The following is a 24,027-nucleotide window of genomic DNA, read 5'->3' as shown; positions in this document are numbered from 1 at the left end:
CGACCTATTACGCCAGTATCCAGATATTACTCGTCCAGCTGGTAAACACGTTGATCCCAAGCATACCACGGTGCATCATATAAGAATAACCCCGGGTCCGCCAGTAACCAGCCGCCCGCGACGTCTTGACCCAGAGAGACTCCAAATTGCTAAAAAGGAATTCGAAGAAATGCTACAGAACGGCACCGCTCGAAGATCCGAAAGTTCGTGGTCCTCTCCTCTTCACCTCGCACGTAAGAAGGACGACGGCTGGCGACCGTGCGGCGACTACAGGGCACTCAACGCTCGCACTATACCAGACAAATACCCTGTTAGAAATATTCAGGACTTCACATACCAGCTGGCAGGTAAGACGATATTCAGTACTGTGGACTTAATAAAGGCTTATAATCAGATACCAGTTCATCCTAACGACATCAAGAAGACGGCAATAACAACACCATTCGGCATGTTCGAATTTCCGTTCATGACGTTCGGACTTCGGAATGCCGCGCAGACATTCCAACGTTTCATGGATGAGGTACTCAGAGGCTTAGACTTCGCCTTTGTCTTCTTAGATGACATTTTGGTATATTCGTCATCCGAAGAAGAGCATCGCCAACATTTAAAAAAACTATTCCAGCGTCTTCAAGAGTACGGTGTTCTAATCAACGTTGCTAAATGCCACTTCGGCAAACCAGAAGTCACATTTTTGGGATTCCACGTATCTTCTGCCGGAATACGCCCGCTCGAATCGAAGGTGCAAGCCATTTTAGATTTCCCCTTCCCTGCAACGATTAAAGAGCTTCGACGCTTTTTAGGTATGATCAATTTTTACAGAAAATTTCTACCAAAAGCCGCAGAAATTCAGGCACCACTTAACGCGCTGCTATGTGGAGAAAAGTGCAGAGGGAAACAGCCGATTGAAGCGACCCCAGCGCTACAGCAAGCTTTCGAGAACTGTAAACATTGCTTATGTCAATCCGCTCTTTTAGTACACCCGGACGTGAACGCTGAACTAACCATCCAGACTGATGCCTCAGATAAGGCTATCGGAGCTGTGCTCCAGCAACGAACGACAAAAGGTTGGGCACCATTAGCTTTTTTCTCCAGGAAACTAACGTCATCCCAGAAGAGGTACAGTCCGTACGACCGAGAACTGCTAGCAGTCTACGAAGCGATACGATACTTCAGATACATGGTAGAGGCAAGGACATTCGCCGTGCTCACGGACCATAAACCGTTGACTTATGCCTTCACCACACGTCGAGACAGCTGTTCACCACGACAATACAGGTACTTGGACTACATTTCCCAGTTCTCAACCGACATCCGCTACATTCCTGGCAAAGACAACGTAGTCGCTGACACTCTTTCCCGCATCGAAGAGGTAGGAGCTGCGACGCTAGAGTACCAGTCCCTCGCCCAAGCTCAGAAAACCGATGCCGAACTCAATAACCTCATCCGAGAAGGCTCAAGTCTCACACTCAAAAGTGTTAGAGTACCCGGCACAGATGTCGACGTGTACTGCGACATGTCAACATCAGTTCCGCGACCATACATCACTGAGCAATTCCGAAGACAGGTATTCCATAATCTGCACAACCTCAGTCATCCGGGTAGAAAGGCTACAATCAAGCTCATCACCGACCGCTTCGTATGGAAAGGCATACGCAAGGACTGCAGCAAATGGGCGAAGGAGTGTCAGAAATGTCAACGCTGCAAGGTGCATAAACACACAGCAGCACCTTTGTCCGAGTTTAAACTACCTACTGCTCGTTTTCGTCACGTACACATGGACATTATCGGACCTTTACCTATTTCTGATAGTTACAGGTTTTGTCTTACGCTTGTTGACCGTCACAGTAGATGGCCCGAGGTAATTCCCCTGCGCGACATCACCGCAGAGACCTGCGCCAGCGCCTTTGTCGCTGGCTGGGTCGCCCGCTTCGGCTGCCCAGAACACATCACGACCGACCGGGGCAGGCAATTTGAATCTCACCTGTTCAAAGCTATTGCTACCCTGGTCGGCACCTGCCATCACACAACGACGGCCTACCACCCCGCAGCCAACGGCCTTGTCGAAAGGCTACACCGACAACTCAAAGCAGCCGTCATGTGCCACGCCAACCCACGATGGACCGAAAGTCTTCCCATGGTACTTCTGGGCATCCGCAGCGCCTGGAAAGATGACATCCAGGCATCCGCAGCAGAACTGGTCTACGGTGAGCCTCTCCGCTTACCTGGACAGTTCTTCAACACATCCGCAACACCCCCAGGAGACGACAACGACCTGGCTTATCGACTACGCGGACATATGAACAAACTTGCCCCTCGACCGACTACATGGCACAGCGAAAACCGAACCTTCTACGTGCCTAAGGACCTAAACACGACATCCCATGTGTTCCTGAGGCAAGGACCCCTCCGGAAGTCGCTCGAACCACCATACATTGGCCCCTACAAAGTCTTAAGAAGAGGATCGAAATCGTTCGACATTGAGGTAAATGGCAAACAATTAACCGTCACCATAGATCGCCTAAAACCTGCCTATATCACGCGAGACGATTGCAAGAGAGAAGACAAACAGAAGACCAGCGAGGCGAGCGAAGAACATCAGCGTCCAGTACAAAAGACGAGAAGCGGCCGTACAGTCACCTTCCCGGACTACTATCGACCGTAGCTATCGGTCTCGGCGGGGGAGTACTGTGGCATCATCCTGCCACGGCTACCTGAGTGCGGACCTGCGCGCAAAAATCAGGTGATGCGTGCGCGCGCCAATCAGGAGCCAACGCGCGGCCGCGTTATCGCAGGTGACGCCGGGCTGCTGCGCCGGCAGTCCGCCACAAAGCCTCGTACTGATCGCGCGTTTCTCTCTCATTATTGTAATTTCATATATTTGTTAGTCGTTTGTTTTGTGTCTCGTTAATTTGTTAATAATCTGTAGTGTATCGTGTTGTCGTAATTTATATCTATTTCTCGTATTGTTTCGTTTAATTTACCGACATCGTTTGCTTGTGGCCGGACGCCGTTCGGGTTCGATTCCTGGACGTATCGACAGTTAGTGGGTTGATACCCGAATATAACCCGCTACATAGAAATCCAACAATAATAATTTTTGATTCAATAACAAGTCACCCCTTCATTCGATTACGGAATTCAAGTCTCTTTGATTTCCCCTAAACGACTGAATTAATTCGCTTTAACGAAACTTGTCAGGTTATATAACGTCAGCCGGTGGTTCGGTTCTGTTGTGTTCGGAAACGACACGTGTCGCCATTAGATGTTCTATAAACAATAATTCGTCGGTGAAAACAACGTTTAATTCGTTTGATTAACTCGCTTGTTCTGTTATAACGTTGCGCGATAGGCGTTTTTAAGCTATTGCATAGCTTCTAGCGCGGGCCTTGAGCGCGACGACTGAATCAAGAAATTCCGTAACGAAAATAACCTGACATCCCCACTACGCCTACTATGTAGCTCGCGTTCAACACATTCACACGTTGCGCTGGTGTAGTGTTTGTGGATAAGCGCGCGACGTGACGTCCCACTGCATGAGCATCATGAAAAGTCTCTCTCTCTCTCTCTCTCTCTCTCTCTCTCTCTCTCTCACGCGGTCTAGCTTATGAGTGTGAAGGGGACAGTTAATGTTTTGCTTTTGTTAATGTTTATAAATATAGCGTGGTCTTATTTTTATTATTGTTTTAATATTAAATTATTATTGTCTAATTGTAATTGCATAAGTTGATAAAAAATGCTTTGCAATAGCTTTACCGCTTCAGTCCCAGAGTGCCACACGTGTTTTTTTGTTATTAGCGCGCTTTTTTTGGCTCGATCTCCCAGATACCGACGGCTTTAACGTAATTTCGATTTTAACATATCCAATTATATTTTTCACACGTATTAACGGTCGATGAATGTACAAACAATCGATGTTTGAAAAGCTATTCGGCTTAAGCGACATTTCGCTTGACACGCGATATTTATCTTTGTAATTAAAGATCCGTTTTATTTGGGTATCAGCATCAACAGTTCGATATATTTAATTGAACTTCAATTAAATTTACTCCATTGAAATAGCTGAAGAAGATTTTTTGTTAAGATTTTTTTTCTAAACTTTAAATAGGTCTTTGGTAAAGTTGTAAAAATCACTCTTAAACCAAAATAGCCTTTCACCTATCGATATCGTTACTTTGGGCTAATATACGGAGATTAACCTAATAAATAATATTATTTTCTATTTTTAGTTTTTTTGATGAGATCAAAAGCGCTATGATGTGTTTGTACTAATGAAAGAATCCATTGGGAAGTTTCACTAAGAAAAGCGAGGAAATAAAGCGAGTTTAAACCCATAGTATCTAAATCCCACATATGCCACAAATGCTTCACATTATATACAATAGATTGATCGAGAAATTAGCGTAATTGTAGGGATGGGTAAAAGCGCGATCCTACGTTATTTGCCGGTATTTTTCCTACCTATGCTCGTAACCTCAAGGGGTTATGACAGCTTCGCTGAACGAGTAGGTGAGCTCGCGGGGCTCTAAGCTGACGAATTTGCTAACACTGGCCCTAGCAATAGCAGTGCTTCGCAGAATCTACCACCGGATCGGAATCGCGACCCGCTGAGAAGATCCGGCGAGAAACTCAGTGGGCTGTGTCTATGGGTTATTTCTTTAGTTTAGTTAGTTACTTCTTTAGTTTAGTTCACTAGAACTTTTATTTATTGCCCTTGTAGGCAGACGAGCATGCGGCCCACTTGATGGTGAGTGGTTACCGTTGCCCATGGACTTCAATGCCTGGGGGCAGAGCCAAGCCGCTGCCAATTGTGCCACCTTAAGACGTATTACTGTACACCATACTGTATAGTTCACACGGTCTTAAGTGGTCACCGAGCCAAGCCGCTAAACGCAACACACTCGTCCCCAATCTTGCTTAAACAAATCCATTGTCCCACATCATTAAAAGCCCCTCAAGAATTCTCCTTCAAAACGAAAAGCTAGGCGTTTTTGAAAAGCTCTAAATGAGAGACATGTTTGCAAGCGGCGAGGTAAGAGCTTTTCACTTGAGAACACGCGGAGATAAGTCACGTAGAGCTTTTAAACTGAGCTTAATTAGTGTTGTAAAGGCGGCACACAAAAGCGTTCGCGCGTACAATAGTTCGCGACAAATAATCATTCGAAATCAAAGATTTAATGATGCAATAATTTAACATAAATGATAACCAAATTCGTCAAACTAAAATGAGGTACATCGATGCAGTCAGATCTAATTAAATACCCTTTGTTATACGAGCAGATAACTCAAAAACCACTGGTCGAATCTTGATAAAACTTAATGGGAAACGAATAGCTTTGGCTTTCGAAATAAGCAAAAAGATCATCAAAATCGATACATACACAGTGAAAAACGTTCTAAGCTGCTGCCTCCTTCTTTTTTTTAAGTCGGCTAAAAATTAATATCTTTTCAATATGATCACGACGAAGGAATAACATCATGCAATAAGATTTATCTTACGATTTATAATCACGCAAAACATGTAAAGTTTCTAGTACCATAATTACAATGGAATGTTGTTATCCTATTTATATTTTATATAAGTAATTATCCTAATTATAAACGCGAAAGTTTGTAAGAATGTATAGATGTATGTTTTTTACTCTTTGTTACGCGGTGAGCGGTTTTGTAGTTTTAAAAAAAAACTTTATTTTAATACACACTGAATTTATTTATCCTTTACAAAAATCTGATGTTACACGGACAGAGTTACGATGTTATAAGCTTGAAGATTGATGACGAACTCCTAAGTTTCAAGGAGAAAGTGAATTTATACATGAATAGTATTTACTAAACAATTAGTAAATGAGTCATTTAGACTATGAACCTTATTGGTAAACATATTTAGAATCCGTGAGGACACAATTAGTAAATGACGGAATTTTACCAATGTGAAAGGAATACAATATTAACTAATGTTCTAATTCCAAATGAAGATCTGATGTAAAGTAAACAATATACATATGATTTAGTAACATGAGGACGTAAGTATGTTATATAGTAACAATGATTTAGAACTTAAGAACTAAGAGTTAGAGTACATTATGTGTTTATGAGAATTGATATATGACTTAGGTACTAGTGTGAGGGGCATAACATAACATCTTTTACGCAGAAACTACTGAACTGATTTTGATGAAACTTTACAATAATATAGCTTACACATCAGAATAACACACAGGCTATCTATACTAATATATAAATCTAGAGTGGTTTTTACGGATGTTCCGTTATAACTATTGAACTATACATCCGATTGACTTGAAACTTGGTAACCATGAAGAAAATAAATGTACTTAATGGATAGGCTAATATTTATGTGAGTGTTGGACTCCCTACACCAGTTGCGGGGTACCAGTGATGAGAATCTTTGTGGGGGTAAGAAGTGATAATGTTAATTTTAAATGCCCAGTGAAGCGGACGGCTACAGCTAGTAATTTATAAAGATATAGTGTGAATTACCCAAAATATAACGATAAGTGTCAAGTAAGCAGGAAAAAATCTGCCATCTGCGAGCTATTCTGGCGTGCGTCGCAAAAACCGAGCTACACGTTTAAAAAGCAAAATGGAAATGTTTATCTTAAAATATAGTCCTACAAAAAAGCATTATGTGTAAGCAATTATCCGCAAAATAATGAACCGTGAATAGAAGAAGAGGAAAGAATAGATTTTTTGATTGTTACGTTCTTTTTTTATTGTGCTTTTTACTGTCAGAACCAGCTTTGTATAGAAGAAAAATAAGTTTAAGTCGTCGTGGCCTAAAGGATAAGACGTCCGGTGCATTCGTATATAGCGATGCACCGGTGTTCGAATCCCGCAGGCGGCTACCAATTTTTCTAATGAAATGCGTACTTAGCAAATGTTCACGATTGACTTCCACGGTGAAGGAATAAATAACATTGTGCAATAAAAATCTAACCCGCAAAATGATAATTTGCGTAATTACTGGTGGTAGGACCACTTCTGAGTCCGCGCGTCCCTGCCTATTTCTGCCGTGAAGCAGTAATGCGTTTCGGTTTGAAGAGTGGGGCAGCCGTTGTAACTATACTGAGACCTTAAAATTTATATCTCAAGGTGGATGGCGCATTTACCATCAGTAATTACGCAAATTAAAATTTGGCGGGTTTGATTTTTATTACAACGATGTTATTCCGTTCACCGTGGAAGTCAATCGTGAACATTTGTTAAGTACGTATTTTATTAGAAAAATTGGTACCCGCCTGCGGGATTCGAATACCGGTGCATCGCTAGATACGAATGCACCGGACATCTTAACCTTTAGGCCACGACGACTTCCAAAAAGAACATTTTTTAGCTTAAAAATGCAAACGAAACCGGGAGCGCGAGCCTAGTCGCCGTTCTTCACACACAAAAAAAAAGAATCATCCAAATCGTCGCAACTGACCCCAAATCTGTAGGGCTTTGTTCGCAGTTGGCGGACTCCTATTGGCGTGAGGACGAAAGGAGCGCGCGCCGTTTGTCCTTATTGGCCGACCGGGGTAGGCCACGCCTGAGCCGAGATTAGGGGTGGGGAGCAAGGGGCCTGAGGGAACCCCACGCGAACAGTCTTGATACTTTCGTGAAAGATTAACAAAAAATACTGTGCTGAAAACAGTGGATTGTTTTAGGGTTCGGAAGCGTTTGGTTTAGCCTGGCGATTGATGTGGATCATGCTGTCCATGGACCCCAGTAACCATTTAAGGCAGATAGATTCCTATGCATTAAACAAGAAACTTTTTCTTCTTCTTTTTTGGAAATAGGAATGAGTTCCCCTCCACGGTGTTTCCCGAGCGCTATGACATGTCCTTCTTCAAACGAGGCTTGTGAAGAGTACTTAACGGTAGGCAGCGGCTTGGCTCCGCCCCTGGCATTGCTGAAGTCCATGAGCGACGGTAACCAGTCGCCATCAGGTGGGCCGTATGCTCGTCTGCTGACAAGGGCAATAAAAAGAAAGCACATTATAGTTGCGAGTTCAAAATTTAACCAACCGTAATTGAGATTGTCAGAGACTCATTGATCTCTTTTTAGAGGTGTGGGGAGGTAAGCGGTGAATAAATCAGCTTTGCCCCTTTTTACCTTCCTGATGCAACACGGAGAGGAATCTGATATTGGATAAGCTACCCCTTTGATTGTGCTTTTAAGATGAAGCCCCTCCAAGGCCGACCTTAGCCGCCCTGTTATCTGTGGACGTGTTTTGGTGATCTTTAGCCATAACTTTTGCATCTTTCAGCAAAGTCTCTCAAGCCATCAGATGTTACACAACGAATTAACAAACATCTTCACGAGATAAAGTTAAAAACGTTATTTTTTTTGGTATTAGATGGGTGGACGATCTCACAGCCCACCTGGTGTTGAGTGGTTGTCGGAGCCCATAGACATCTACAACATAAATGCCGCCACCCACCTTGAGATAAAGTTCTAAGGTCTCAAGTATAGTTACAACGGCTGCCCCACCCTTCAAACCGAAACGCATTACTGCTTCACGGTAGAAATAGGCAAGGTAGTAGTACCTACCCGCGTGGACTCACAAGACGTCCTACCACCAGTAATTACGCAAATTATAATTTTGCGGGTTTTTGAGTTTTATTACACGACTAGCTTTTGCCCGCGACTTCGTCCGCGTGGAATAGTTCACAAATAATGCTTTATTTTAGAACAAATTTGGTTAGCAGAAGAAACGTTATAGTGAGCCAACCTAAACATATAGCTATATGCTGTCCCGGACTTTTTTTTATATCTTTTAAAGGGGAATAATTCTGTCATACATTATTTTAGCGAAATTTTAACCGTTTTCTGCAGCGCACGCAGCGGAAGCTCTCAAAAGGGAAAAAAACCCGATTTTGAAACATTCTTTATTAGTGCTCCGCTTGTATTGGTCTTATCGTGTTGTTATATCTAACATGTCATGTGAGTATGATGTTAGTATCTACTATAGGCTATCTAACACTGAAAGATTTTTTCAAATCTGACCAATAGTTTCTGAATTTAACGGGTTCAAACAAACAAAGTCTTCAGCTTTATAATATTACTATAGATGCTATTCCTTCACCGTAGAAGTCAATCGTGAACATTTGTTATGTACCCACTGAAAAATAATATTACGCGTTTACGTAACGTAAAGTATCAAAACTATTCGTTCGCGGTACTCCGAATGCCCGGATCATCCGAGCTGGTTACACCGTCTTACGGCAATTTAACACAATATGCCCGGGTTATACCTTTTATGTGTTGGTAACTCTTTTTACTGCTGTTTACGTGACATGGATCACATATCGACCGACTTATGTACACCAGAGCAGACGAGATGGGAAGGAGATTGAGAAGTAGCTTATTCGTTTGCGTGTTTGTTTTATTGCTTAAATGGCTGGACGAGGTCACGGCCCGCCTGGTGTTAAGTTGTTACCGGATCTCATAATTAACAACGTCACTAAATGCGGCCGCCTAAATTGAGACACGCGTTCTAAGACCTCAAGTTTTACACTACAACGTCTGCTCAGCCCTTCAAACTGAAAGGAATTACTGCTTCACGGCAGAAATAGGCAGGGTGGTGGTACCTACACGTGCGGACTCACAATACGTCTTACCACCAGTAGAAATAAACAATCTTCTATTAACAAATGTCTTTAAAAGAGCGTGCGTGACCTAACAGCCGAGACGTTTGTACTCGTGATAATTACAATATTATTCTAAGTATACTCGTACGTGTGTGGTCCATTGGCACATGTTGTTCTAATGAAATCTCATTTAATACAAGATCACCAATTAACCCACAGACACAGCCCACTGAGTTTCTCGCCGGATCTTCTCAGTGGGTCGCGTTTCCGATCCGGCGGTAGATTCAGCGAAGCAGTGCTCTTGTTAGGGCTGGTGTTAGCCAAATTCTCTCAGGTCGAACCCGTGAGCTCACCTACCCGTCCGCGGAAAGCCCGAATAGCCTCTTAGGCTACCAGCGAATAGTTAGGGGAAAAAATACAAGATCACAAATGACTTTCACGGCGAATTAATAACAATGTCTCGTAAAAGTCAATCCCGAAAAATATTACGGCTAATAAGTGATGGTAGGCAAAGCTCTGGTAAGTACCACCGCCCTGCCTATTTCTGCCGTGAAGCAGTAATGCGTTTCGGTTTGAAGGTAGGAGCGGCCGTTGTACTGTCCAACATGTGTTAGGGTGAGTGGCGGCATTTAGATACGTTGTTGATGTCCATGGGCACCGCTAGCCATTTATCATCAGGTAGATTGTGAGCACGTTTAATCCGTTTGAATCAGTTTAAAGATAAATAAAAATGATGATTAATTTACTTTTTTTTTGACCTGTCGACACTGGTCAGGATATCAGAGCGAAGTTATAAAGAAATTATTGTATCATAATTTGCTCTTGATGCGCGCACGAATGCTCAAGTTCATCACACGTCTTGGAGTCGATGGAAATTACGTTCAAAGATTAGGTTTTAAGCAAATTTAAATGCATACATACCTAGCTAATAAAGCAAACATGCTCATTTTACGTATAATTATTGCTTATTAATATAAAACAATGAACGAATGATTGAAAATAATTAAATACAAATTCGAATTAGCGACAAACAAAATATATTTTCGAATAAAATTTAAATGCTTGAAAAAAAAAAAGAAAACCAGCCAGTAACCTGTGTTCGGAACGTAAAAAAAAATAAAGAACATCGTTATCCCGATCCCCACCCTGTAAGGCGTTCCCATTCACTGGCGCGCCACCCCGACCCACCCCGGCGCGACAGTTTATCCCGGCCCGCGGACGAAATCGCCTCGTTTCGACCAAACAACCGACAATTACCGCGTTAATTGTCATCGATTTCCGGACGAACGACCGAAGCGGCCTGTGAATGGACAGCCCACAAAAACATAATTCCAAATTCGATTTTTTTTTCTTTTTTTTTTATCCATTCAAAAAATAGTTCGATCGTACGATTTTTTTAAATGTTTGTTGACGCGCAGTGAAGTGATAAAGAGTTCCGAATTCAAAATTGTGTGAAGCTTTAAAAATATTGCTGCTTCATCGACGGGAGCGAAACGTTCTAGAACTATTTAGAATGATTTGAAAATTAAATAAAAACAAAAACAAAAAAATACAAACGAAATGGAACACGAGATTCGAAGCGATTCGCCAACAACAAATTCAAATCGTCCGGAACACAATTCAAAAACTTCATTCCTCATAGAAGACATACTTTATAGAGGCGACAATCGATTTAAAGTTCCCAATGTCGAACGAAGACTCGACTACGAGCCGCGGCCTTATTTCTCCGTGGCTGGCGACGTCAGGCCCCACCAGACCAGGGAAGGGTATCTGCAGGTCGCCATGGGAGCCCTAGGCGCTTACCTGCACACCCCTAATACGTATAAAGCAGTCGAACCCCCTTACTTTTTGTCGCAAGGTAAGTTTTGTTACCGCATTGGATTTCCCGCTTACATACATAATACAACCATCCTACCTATTTTTACCGCGAAGCAATTTTATTAAATTATCGACAATGACAGAGTCTTTTTGTGTCTATCCCTATAACAAATAAATAATTGAATAATACTCGTATAGTAATAACATGTCACTTCGTGTGTATTTGGTACATGGAATTAATCAGCTTTGATTTAAAAAAAGATTGTTATTTTATAGATAGCGCGTTTTTATTGTCATTATTATTAATAATGTTGCTTCATTCAGTGGTGATCGCTGAAAGTGTAAAGTTTTAAGTAACGCCAATAATACAAGTGAAATTGAACCGTAAAAGATGTTTCAATTATGTCTAAATTTCTCGAAAACCGAAGAATACACGTATCGTTTTTTTTTTCTTATTGCCCATCTAGGCAGACGAGAATACGGCCCACTCATCGTGAGTGGTTTCCATCGCTCATAGTTGTCACCAAAATCAGGGATATGGCCTACTAGATCATCATCATCATTCTTCCGCCCTTCTCCCAGTCACCTGGGGTTGGGGCAACATATTTTCTCCTTCCATACCACTTTATCGTAAACTATATCTTTGCTCACTCCCCTCTTACACTTACCGTTTTACACGCAATCCATCCATTTTTTTCTTCGGTCTACTTCTTCCTCTAAAGCCTTCCAAATTCATAGTCAAAACTCTCTTACCAAACCTAATTGTCATTTCGTCTCATCACATGTCCATACCATCCCAAACACGCTTCTCAACTTCTCTGTCACAGGTGTCACTTTCAGACTTCCTCTAACATATATAAAAACGGCCTACAAGATACTTATATAAAATAGATAGTTTTCTAGAACGTTCCAGTAAAATCTTGGTCTAGTCTTCGTTAAATTTTCTTTGAAGAAGTCGAATCAAACCAAATTACTGGAGGTACGGCCTTAAGTTTTTGCCTGCAATAAAGTGTAGACAATTTGAAATTGAAGCCATCTTAACTAATGAAACCATAATAGATCGAATCTAATACCGTAAGAATCGAAATTATGATAAATATTAATTCAAACTAGTTGTCGCCCAGCGGTCGAAATTCGACTATAATTAATTTAAATTATAACTTTGAACAATATTAAGATTCTATTGTTAATGACTTTTTAATCACACCATTTGCTATACTATATAAAATAATATTAAAGACAAACAATATTAATTTATTCTCAATTCGAGCACAGACTTTAACAATAAACAAAAGAGTATACCTAGTCAGGTCATAAGTATTGTCACACAGTAAAAACTTTTCTTTTAGAATGCTGGCAACAAAAAAGTTTATTGAATTCGAATTTCGAATTGTTCATGAAAATAAAAATAGTATACATTTAGAATTTTACTTCTTTTTTAAATATGGAGTGGACGCTTAAAGAAGACCGTGTTGCAGTTATTGCGTTGCATCGTTGCGGTTACGCGCCAATTCAAATTTTTAACATACTGAAAAATTTTAATATAACCAAAAGATTCGTTTATCGTACCATCAAACGATACAATGAAGACTCTAGTGTAGATGACAGGTCAAGAAGTGGTCGCCCTCGGTCTGTTAGGATTCCAGCAGTGATAAAAGCTGTGAAGGCGCGAATTCAAAAAAATCCCAAACGTAAGCAGAAACTGTTGGCCCTTCAGATGGGGTTAAGCAGAACCACGGTGAAAAGGGTGTTAAATGAAGACTTAGGGCTTCGGGCATATCGAAGAAAAACAGGAAATCGTTTGAATGCTCGTCTAATGGACCTGAGACTGCCGCGCTTTGTTGAAGCGGTACGCGGGAAAAAAATATCGGGAAATTCTTTTTTCGGATGAAACAAATTTTTACCGTAGAAGAGAGCTACAACAAAAAAAAAGATAAAGGTGTACGCACACAGTAATGAAGAAGCGAGCAACCGTATTTCGCGTGTCCAACGAGGTCATTTTCCATCCTCGCTCATGGTATGGTTGGGAGTTTCTTATTGGGGCTTAACAGAGGTACATTTTTGTGAGAAAGGTGTAAAAACGAATGCAGTTGTGTATCAAAATACAGTCCTGACGAACCTTGTAGAACCTGTTTCTCATACCATGTTCAATAACAGGCACTGGGTATTCCAACAAGATTCGGCGCCAGTTCATAGAGCGAAGAGCACACAAGACTGGCTGGCGGCGCGTGAAATCGACTTCATCCGGCACGAAGACTGGCCCTCCTCCAGTCCAGATTTGAATCCGTTAGATTACAAGATATGGCAATACTTGGAGGAAAAGGCGTGCTCAAAGCCTCATCCCAATTTGGAGTCACTCAAGACATCCTTGATTAAGGCAGCCGCCGATATTGACATGGACCTCGTTCGTGCTGCGATAGACGACTGGCCGCGCAGATTGAAGGCCTGTATTCAAAATCACGGAGGTCATTTTGAATAAACTTTAGTGTCATAAGAATCTATGTTTTGTTAAGTTCATTTTGGTATATGAATGGTTACATAATGAATAAACTTGTTTCAATTATTTTACATTAAACATGTGACAGAATTTATGACCTGACTATGTATATGCGTGTGTATGTCTTATACACGTTAATGTGTGTCATATATTTTTTTATTTATTTTATCCTTATGTATTTTTATGCTTAATTAAAAAAATAGCATTCTACACTACTTCTCTATATTCTCTATAAGTGTGGAAAATTTCATACTCCTCCGTCCGCGCAATTTTCGTAAAAAGGGGTTCAAAGTTTTTGCTTCACCTATTAATACATAGATATGTACACTTGTGTAGAATTATTATCGAAAATCGATCGTTTTTTTTATATCTTAGATGGGTGGATGAGCTCACGGCCCACCTGGTCTTTAGTAATTACCGGAGCCCATAGACATCTACCACGTAAATGCCGCCACCCACCTCATACATGAGTTGTAAGGTCTCAGTTTTAACAGTACAACAGCTGCCCCCACCCTTCAAACCGAAGCGCATTACTGCTTCACGGCAGAAATGAATGGCGTGGTGGTACCTATCCGCGCGGACTCACAAAGACGTCCTACCAACAGTAAGTTTGATGCGCGAAATTTTTTCTTCAATTTGCCTGCCTCCCGCTATTCTTTGCGCCAGCTTATAAATAGGCAATTACATGACAGTGTGGTATGAATTCCTTCTATTTCTAAACCTAGCTTTATTCTTTGAGAATTATTATTTTTTGCTAAATTTAAAACAAAAGAGATAATGTAATCATTTTATTAAATTAATCTAAGCCCTGATTAACACAGCTTACGGTCGAATCTCGATGACAGGAAGTTAAATTGTAACGATCGTCATATATATTTTTATTTTTAAATTATTAAACTCTTCTCAGATATCAATCAAAGTGCGTGACGTCATATGTGGTCAAAATTGTGTATTAACGTATAATCTACTATTACCACATTGTTTCTAGCCACAAGTGACGTCATACGTGGTGTTGAAAACCTTGAATTTGTGTTGACAGGTGTGCCGTATCACGCTTTGTTCACGCCTTCGGAGCTATCGCTGTCTGCGCTAAAGCACTGCAGACGACGGAAGGCCAGAACTGTCTTCTCGGACCCTCAACTAACAGGTAGAATCTTCTGTTAGTCTTCCAGTATTTTAGTCTAATCATGTTCTATATCATCACCTCAAGAGATAGCTTCCGAATTAAGTAACTAATCTTTGTAACCGGGAACGAATCACGCCCGGTTATCCGGCTCCAATTTAGGATTCCCTGTGTTTTTCTATTAAAGACTGACAGACGTTTAATTATATATAGATAATGAACACCAAGACAAAGAGCTTGCCCTAGACACGTCCTTACGGATCCATCAGATCCAATAACTCTTGCATTAGACGCCTTCAGCTCTAATACTAGGAGAGACCCTAGTAACGGTACTCTTCGAACTCGGCAAAGAGTTCGACGTGTAACTTAACCCATACATCAGTCCGCTGAGCTTCTCGCCGGATCTTCTCAGCGGGTCGCGGTTCCGATCCGATAGTAGATTCATTCGCGAAGCAACTGATCTTGAGTTGTTAGGTCTCCTTCGGAGGCGCTCGGGCAGCTGTTAAAAAATCCTACCCCTCCTGGCTGAGCCTTTGCTCGTCCACCTGTCTTGGAGAAACTGAGAAGGCCTCAGGGCCACCAGTAACACTTCAAACATGAAAAAAAACAAAGATCAAACATTATCCTTTATCCTTTAGGCCGCATCGAGTTTAATTTCGTAATTTAGTATCTCTTACGCGCTTAAGACAATACGAGCTACGATTGTCGAAGAGAGCTGATTGGAGACTTTATCAGTGTTACGATTTTCGGCTATTCTAGCTACGCCCTGACGTGTCGTTGAGCTCACGGGCTTAACTTGAGCGAGTTGCTAACACTAGCCCTAACAAGAGCAGTGCTTCGCTGAATCTACCACCGGATCCGAATCACGACTCACCTAGAAGACCCGGCGAGAAACTCAGCGGGCTCTTCTTCAAGTAACTTTTGTTGTACCTATTTAGCTTTACAAGCGTATGCTTTCGTTGGAAAGGTCTGGAGAAACGGTTCGAGTCGCAGCGCTACCTTTCGACTCCTGAGCGAGTGGAGCTAGCTGGAGCGCTGAACCTCTCCGAAACCCAGGTGAAGACGTGGTTTCAGAACCGACGGATGAAGCACAAGAAGCAGATGAGGAAGCAACAGCAGCAGAGGAGTAAGACGTTTTGCTGGGCTATTAGAAAATCGATTTTGAAACGACGTACATTATACCTTTTCTCATCTTTTTTTTTGCATGGCTTTTAGTAAAAATTCTTCAATTATAAAATTATGGAGGTTAGAAGTAACGAACATAATCTTGTCTAGGGGACAGGTTGAAAAATTGTCGACCTGTAAACAGCAAGTTGTTGTTGGAAGACTCACCGACATAGCGCTGGTGTAGGAAGTGGAAATTAAATGAATATAGCAGTTTTAAATAGAGTCAACTGTTGAAAAATGTAATATTTTGTGTATTTGTGTGTGCTGTTAAAAAATATGCAGTATTTAAAATCTCAACTATTAATTGTTACTAGTGGTCGCACAGTGATCGAAACTCGACCATAATTAATTTAAATTATAAGTTTGAGGGCCTTTTTGGCGGGAACGCGAGGAGTGAAGTTGTGTGATTTGTTTTATTTTGTCTATTTAATGTTTCTTCAGGTTTAAATGTGTAATAACGGTGGTTTATTAACTGTTTAATATCTGCGAAAGTGCACAAAAGTGGGAAAGAAAGTAATCTCATTTTGTCATCATTTTTATACAACAAAATTTTTTTATTGCTTAGATGGTTGGACGAGCTCACAGCCTGGTGTTAAGTGGTTACTGGAGCCCATAGACATCTACGATGTAAAAGCGCCACCCACCTTGAGATATAAGTTCTAAGATCTCAGTATAGTTACAACAGCTGCCCTACCCTTCAAACCGAAACGCATTACTGCTTCACGGCAGAAATAGGCAGGGTGGGGTACCTACCCGCGCGAACTTACAAGATGTCCTACCACGAGTAAGTTGTAAAACTATATCTTGAAACGCTTATATTGCTACCATGTATTGATATTAAGCCCTAAAATTAAATGAACTATTCCTGTAATACATTCTCTGATGAAGTTTGTAGCTCTGTGCTACAAACTAAGCGACTGATTATTGATGTTTGACTAATTGTTCTTGGACGAAACTTCAGTCTTTCGATCCGGCTTCAAGCGGTGAAGGTGCACTTTTGGGCTCGCGCACATGAATATATTTGAGGGTTGAAAGACTATTAGCCGGACAACCGATAACTGTTGGGGTAAACGCGATGTTGAGTTTTTTTTTATTGCTTACCTATATACGTGGACGAGCCCACAGCCCACCTGGTGTTGAGTGGTTACTGGAGCCCATAGACATCTACGATGTAAATGCGCCGCCCACCTTGACATATAAGTTCTAAAGAAACGCATTACTGCTTCACGGCAGAAATAGGCAGGGTGGTGGTCCCTACCCGCACGGACTCACAAGAGGTCCTACCACCAGTAATAAAACTTAAACTTCATCATCATCATTATCATCAGCCTATAGTAGCCCACTGCTGCACAAAGGCCTCTCCAATGGTTCGCCACTGTACACAATCTTCGGCTTCTCTCATCCAGTTCCTGCCAGCCTTCCTTTTTTAATTAAGGGATGGTTACTAAAACTCCAATAATGTAACCCAAGGTGTAAAAAAATTACCTAAAATATTATTTACATCGCATGCCCTACGGAAACTATTGTCTATACTCTATACTAATATTATAAAGAGGAAAGATTTGTTTGTTTGTTTGTTTCGAATAGGCTCCGAAACTACTGGACCGATTTGAAAAATTCTTTTTCCATTAGAAGCCGACATTGTCTCTGATGAACATAGGCTACTTTTTTTTCATTTTTTTTAATTTATTTTTTTTGGTTTCATGTGTGTTTTAATGTTTCCGAAGCGAAGCGAGGGCGGGTCGCTAGTAATAATATTATAAAGAGGAAAGATTTGTTTGTTTGTTTGTTTCGAATAGGCTCCGAAACTACTGGACCGATTTGAAAAATTCTTTTTCCATTAGAAGCCGACATTGTCCCTGATGAACATAGGCTACTTTTTTATTTTTTTTTATTTTTTTTTTTTGGTTTCATGTGTGTTTTAATGTTTCCGAAGCGAAGCGAGGGCGGGTCGCTAGTAGATAGAATAAAATAATGTACCTATTACTAGCTGACCCGACAGACTTCGTAGTGCCTCAATCGATAAATAAAAGAGCTAAACTTTTGTCTAAAATAAACTTAAAACAAACAAACGAAATCCGTCCGACGGGGACACATCAAAGGATAAACAAAATTGTTAAATTTATTTAATTCCGAGCATTTTCATATTTACCAATAATTCAACACCAAAATTAGCTAAATCGGTCCAGCCGTTTTCGAGTTTTAGCGAGACGAACGAACAGCAATTCATTTTTTATATACCTATAGATGGCTTTGAAGATTACATTATTATTTACAAAAAGTGTCGGATAATATTATAATATTCCAAGCTATTATAGTTATGCCACAATAAGTGTTTTTTTATTTAAAAAAATAAAATAGCGTCAAATATCGTTTACAGGGAATCTCTGACTCAATAAGCTCAATGGTTTTTATTTATTAGATATATATGACCTTTTTACGAAAATTAGAAAAATAATAAAATAATAGATAAAAAAATAATTAAATGAATATAAAAGTTCATTAAAATAATAATATTCAAACCATCTTTATAATTTTCTTTTTTTAGTAACCTGACGCAGATAGAAGGGTGGTGTGTGTATTCTAATAATTAATAATTTTGAAATTTTTGTTAAAAATCCGAGCGAAGCTGGAGCGGGCCGCTAGTCAAAATTAAAATATTAATATTAAGAAACAGTCGCTTGCGCATGGCGATACACTATTAAATAGAGACTGTATATATGTATGTATGTATTAAAAAAAAACGACTTAAGTGGCGACAATCACGTTGTTGATGTCCACGGGCCCTGTTTAACACCAGATGGGCCATTAGCTCGTACTTTTGGCTATAAATCTGTAAATATACTTAGGCTTTTGTAATTCGAAGCACTCGCAAACCTTTTGGTCGGAATTCGTATTTATTTACGTTGGCGGAATTTCGCGCCGCAACCGAAGACATTCCTTAATTGAATTCTGAAGACAAGATGGCCGTCTTGGTTGCCTAGCAACGTCTTAACTAAATCTACACTAGAATAACGACTGTATCGCCTTCGGAATAGAGTCGAAATCTTCAAGCTCTGCAAGCTTTCTCGAAAATTGTTTCGTAAGTTGTTTAGTGACTTGAGTACCGAGCTTTAAGGTTCAGTTTGTGTTGTAATGCATTAACGATGTAGTGGTTTACGTTAACAAAGCAATCAGAGCTCTTTGAATGAGAAGTTAGCGGCGAAATTTGAACGGCACAATTTATTGTGGGAATTTGACGTCTTGGCTGTGGGAAGGTCAATTATCTTACGTACATTTTTGTATATATGTATGTATATAAAAATGGGAGAAGACAAGACAGTTTAGTATCGCTTTCTATATTGTTTGTCGAAAGATTTCTTTATTTAGTAATGGCGGCAAATTTCCAATTAAGAAATCATCAAATTTTTCTTTTGAACTCTATACAACAAAACTAAAGAACATCTGTTGTTATACACATATGCATATAGTTTTAAAAATAAATAAAAATATCTCGCTTAAACAGAAAAAATAAAAAATAAAACAATTAATCGCCTCTTTATTTTTATCCTATCAAGTCAGGATATTAGATTGAATCTATAAAGTTATTTTATGGTTATCGGTGTCTTAAGTATGAACAAATTTACAAGATAATCGGATGTCATAAGTGTCAATGAAAATAACATTAAAAATTTAGCTTAGGCACATACAAAAAATACATTTTTATTTAATATTTTTTTATTTACTTATTTGTAAGACCAACAGTACAAAACAAACATAAAATATGATATATTAAAATAGCTTATAAAAAATTGCTTAAACCCAGAACGAGTTTCCACCATCAAAGTTACGTCATATAAGTAGAAAATGAACAAAGGAAAAAAAAAAAAGAGCTATTTATGTATAAGTTTAAGTTTACAAACAAAAAGCAATACATTACGCACGTATGTAGGTACATTCACCTCTATTTTATGCGTATAATAATAATTAATACGTGAAGCAAAAACTTTGTATCCCTTTGTAAATTGCGCGGACGGAGGAGTAAGAAATTTTCCACACTTATAGAGAATATAGGGAAGAAGTGCACAATGATAATATTTTTTTTAAATAATACATAAAAGATACATTAAATCAATAAAGAAAACATTACACACACTACATACCGTGTATTTGACGCACACACGCATGCATACTATTTATTGTCAAACTTTTGTTGTTGACGTCTGTTGTCAAATTGAGAATGGAATATCATTTGTCTTTGTTATTATTTTTTTATAGTGTAGTCTTGGCGAAATTTGTTATTATAGAGTTATAAAATACAATCATAATAGTGTACAAACTTACATTTCCAATTAATTATTGTCGAATTTCGACTACTGCGGGACCTCTAGTAATAATAATAAGCCTTTTATTTCCTACTGAATATTTTAACAGTTATTAACGAGTATGATCACTTAACTAATTTAATACACTTTGGTAGTTTTATGTAGAAACCCTGTATTGGGTAAACGCCTCCACCAAAGATGCCCAATTGTCTCTGTCCTTACAATCTCATCTTCCCAACGAGTCAACGGTTTACCTCTGTTCCTTTTACCTAGTGGGTCTTTCCAAAATATTACTTTTATGGTCCATTACCTTACCTTAAGACTCGCGATGTGACCAGCCCATTTCCGAGTTTTTGTGCATAATTTAACGCGTTGTAATTTTATGTGTATAACTACCTATAGGTATATTAATACGTGAAGCAAAAACTTTGTACCTACCCCTTTTTACGAAAATTACGCGAACGGAGGAGTATGAAATTTTCCAGACTTATAGAGAGTGTAGAGAAGGAGTGCAGGATGCTAATTTTTTTTTAATCATCTATATAAAATACATTAACTCAATAAAAAAAAACATTACAAACACTACCATGTATTTGATACACACATGCATATGTACTATTTTGTTTATTGTTTAAAGTCTGTGGTTAAATTGAGAATACTCGTAAATTAATATTGTTTGTCTTTATTATTATTTGTCTATGGTATAGTCTTGGCGAAATCTGTGACTAAAGAAGTATATGTAGTCTTTGACAATAGAACCATAACAATGTTCAAACTTATAATTTCAATTAATTATAGACAAAATTTCGACTACTGGGGAACTACTAGTATAATACATACATACTTTAAAACTTAATATTACACATCGGACCTAACTCACCTTAAAAAGTACTAAATAACAAACATACATACCTACTTACAAAGCTAATATAAGCTATGTTTAGGAATCACGTGGTTTTAGTGTATGGTCGAACTTCAAACAAACTAAATTTTTTAACGATATTTTTCCTACCTATTCGCTGGTAGCTTAAGAGGCTATTCCAGATACGCCCGGACGGGTAGGTGAGTTCACGGGCTCAACCTGAGAGAATATGCTAACACTAGCCCTAACTAGAGCATTGCTTCGTGGAATTTACCACCGGATCCGAATTACGACCCACTGAGAAAATCCGGCGAGAAACTCAGTGGGCTGTGTCTATAGGGTTTAACGATTTTAAGTCACGTAGGTACAACCATTTTTAAGGGATTTTATGACCTGGTAACTAAGACCTTTAGGTCAAGTCTTATTTTAATCGATACTAATATAATAAAACGGAAGAGTTTGTTTGTTTGAGCGCGTAAACCTCAGGAATTACTGGTCCGATTTGAAAAATTATTTCAGTGTTAGATAGCCCGTTTATTGAGGAAGGCTATAGGCTATATAACATCACGGTAAGATCAATACAAGTGGAGCACCATTAAAGAATGTTTCAAAATAGGGGTTTAAATAGCTTCCTTAACTTTCTATAAATCAAAAATATTTTCACTTTCTACGTCAATGAAGTGGGGGGTAAAATTTAGCGTTATGCTAAAGTAACTATTCCATGCGGACGGAGTCGCGGGCTAAAGCTTGTATATATTCATAATATTTGTGAAAAATGATAATATGAAATGAAATGAAGTTGATTAATATGAAACATGGTATGAAATGAAGTGAAATGAAATGGGATGAGATGATATGATATGGCATGAAATCTCAGTAAAATGGTGGTCATTTACTGAGACTTTTCAGTTTTTCAGTGGACTTTTTGGAGGATCCCGAGAAGTTACGTTCAGCGGCTTTGCTTCATTTTCCCACATTTGTGCACTTACACAGCTATACTAAACAGTTAATAAGCCACCGTTATTACACATTTAAACCTGAAGAAACACTAATTAGGCAAAATAAAACAAGTCACACAATTTCATTCCTCGCGTTCCCTCGAAAAAGCCCCATATAATATTGAGATTGTCTTTGGTCACAGATTCTACGGCGGCCGTCGATTTTACAGCGAAGCACCAAGCCTTATCGGATTGTAGGAAGGTGAGGAGATAACTATACTGAGAGTGAGTGAGTGAGTCCGCGCGGGTAGGTACCACCGCCTTGCCTATTTCTGCCGTGAAGCAGTAATGCGTTTCGGTTTGAAGGATGGGGCAGCCGTTGTAAGTATACTGAGAACTTAGAACTTATGTCTCTAGATGGGTGGCGCATTTACGTTGTAGATGTCTATGGGCTCCAGTAACCACTTAGCTGCACCAGCTGGGCTGTGGGATCGGCCCTTCATTTAAGATATAAAAAAGATTTCGTTGTTAGCCTTTAGTTATTAAGGCACTAGGCCATGTCTTTGTTCAAACGTGGTTTGCGGGGAGCATTCTGTATTGGCAGCGGCCTGGTCCTTGGTCCTTGCCATTCCTGGTCCTTGGCATTCCAGACAGTAACATGCACCGACGACTATTCTTATGTGGGCCTCATGCCTAGTATGACATCATCATCATTCTTTCCTATTACCCTCTGCTGGGGTGTAGGGCTCGAATCTAATCTTTCCATTTACATCGGTCTTGGGCAGTCTGTTCTAGATCCTCCCACGTCATGTCCAAGATGCCTAGCTTCTGCTGCACCGAGCGACGCCAAGTTGTTCTGGGGCAGCCTAGTATGACAGTAAAAACAAAATACGCCTAATTCCCATCTGCTTTGAGACGCGCTAAAGTTAATTGACCTTATAATTAATATTATATCTCAAGGTGGATGGCGCATTTACGTTGTAGATGTCTATGGGCTCCAGTAACCACTTAACACCAGGTGGGCTGTAAACTCGTCCACCCATCTAAGCAATAAATAAAAAAAATCTTCTCTGTAGTGGGAAGAAAGCGACATTGTACCCTCGATGTGAATAGTTGATTGTGAGTCGTTTTTTTGTTACAGGCGCAGGAAGATTCTAGAATCTCGACCACCCACACGTCCGATTCCGATTCGGATCATAGCGACAGTGACATTGATATTGTCGGCGAGTCGAGTTACACCCAGCGCTACGCGTCGAGTAATGCTTAGTAGGAATGAATGTACCGGATATAAGGACCTATTTCGGAAGCGAAGGCAACGGTAGTGTTTCTGGATCCTGACGCAAGGAACTAAGATATGAATCTTAAAATAAATAATAGTTTAAAAAAACAAAAAAATACGCTTTTATAGAAAATTCAACTAAAAAATATAGAAAAAATGATTTTATTGTAAAAAAAGCGTGGGGTGCATGGTATCAGTAGTTATACATATTTTATGAACAAATACGAGTAGAAGGGTTATTTTGATTATATCCTGAAAAGCACCACGCGCTTTTTTACAATAAAATCATTTTTTCTTACACTAGTTTTAATTCAAATTTATTATAATACAATTTATTTACCATTTTTTAGTTGGATCTTCTATAAAAGCGTATTTTGTTAGTTTTTTTAAACGATTATTTATTTTTAATTTTTTAGTTGAATTTCAATTTTTTCAATATTTTTATAAAA

At 39.5% G+C, this 24,027-nt stretch overlaps 1 protein-coding gene across 1 annotated transcript; it reads left to right on the top strand.

Annotated features, from left to right (window-relative positions):
* Positions 1 to 10,751: 10,751 nt before the first annotated feature.
* Positions 10,752 to 23,769, top strand: LOC114249801 (brain-specific homeobox protein homolog). Its single transcript, XM_028183514.2, has 5 exons — positions 10,752 to 11,448; positions 14,945 to 15,052; positions 15,996 to 16,154; positions 22,503 to 22,561; positions 23,441 to 23,769. Exons 1-5 carry the CDS (start codon positions 11,151 to 11,153, stop codon positions 23,564 to 23,566), a joined length of 750 nt encoding a protein of 249 aa, XP_028039315.2. The 5' UTR covers positions 10,752 to 11,150; the 3' UTR covers positions 23,567 to 23,769.
* Positions 23,770 to 24,027: the final 258 nt, after the last annotated feature.

This window comes from Bombyx mandarina, chromosome 23 (assembly GCF_030267445.1).
Source record: "Bombyx mandarina strain Sakado chromosome 23, ASM3026744v2".
Taxonomy (NCBI): Eukaryota; Metazoa; Arthropoda; class Insecta; order Lepidoptera; family Bombycidae; genus Bombyx; species Bombyx mandarina.
Note: the sequence above shows the minus strand (reverse complement) of the source record. Positions and strands in the feature narration are given on the sequence as shown.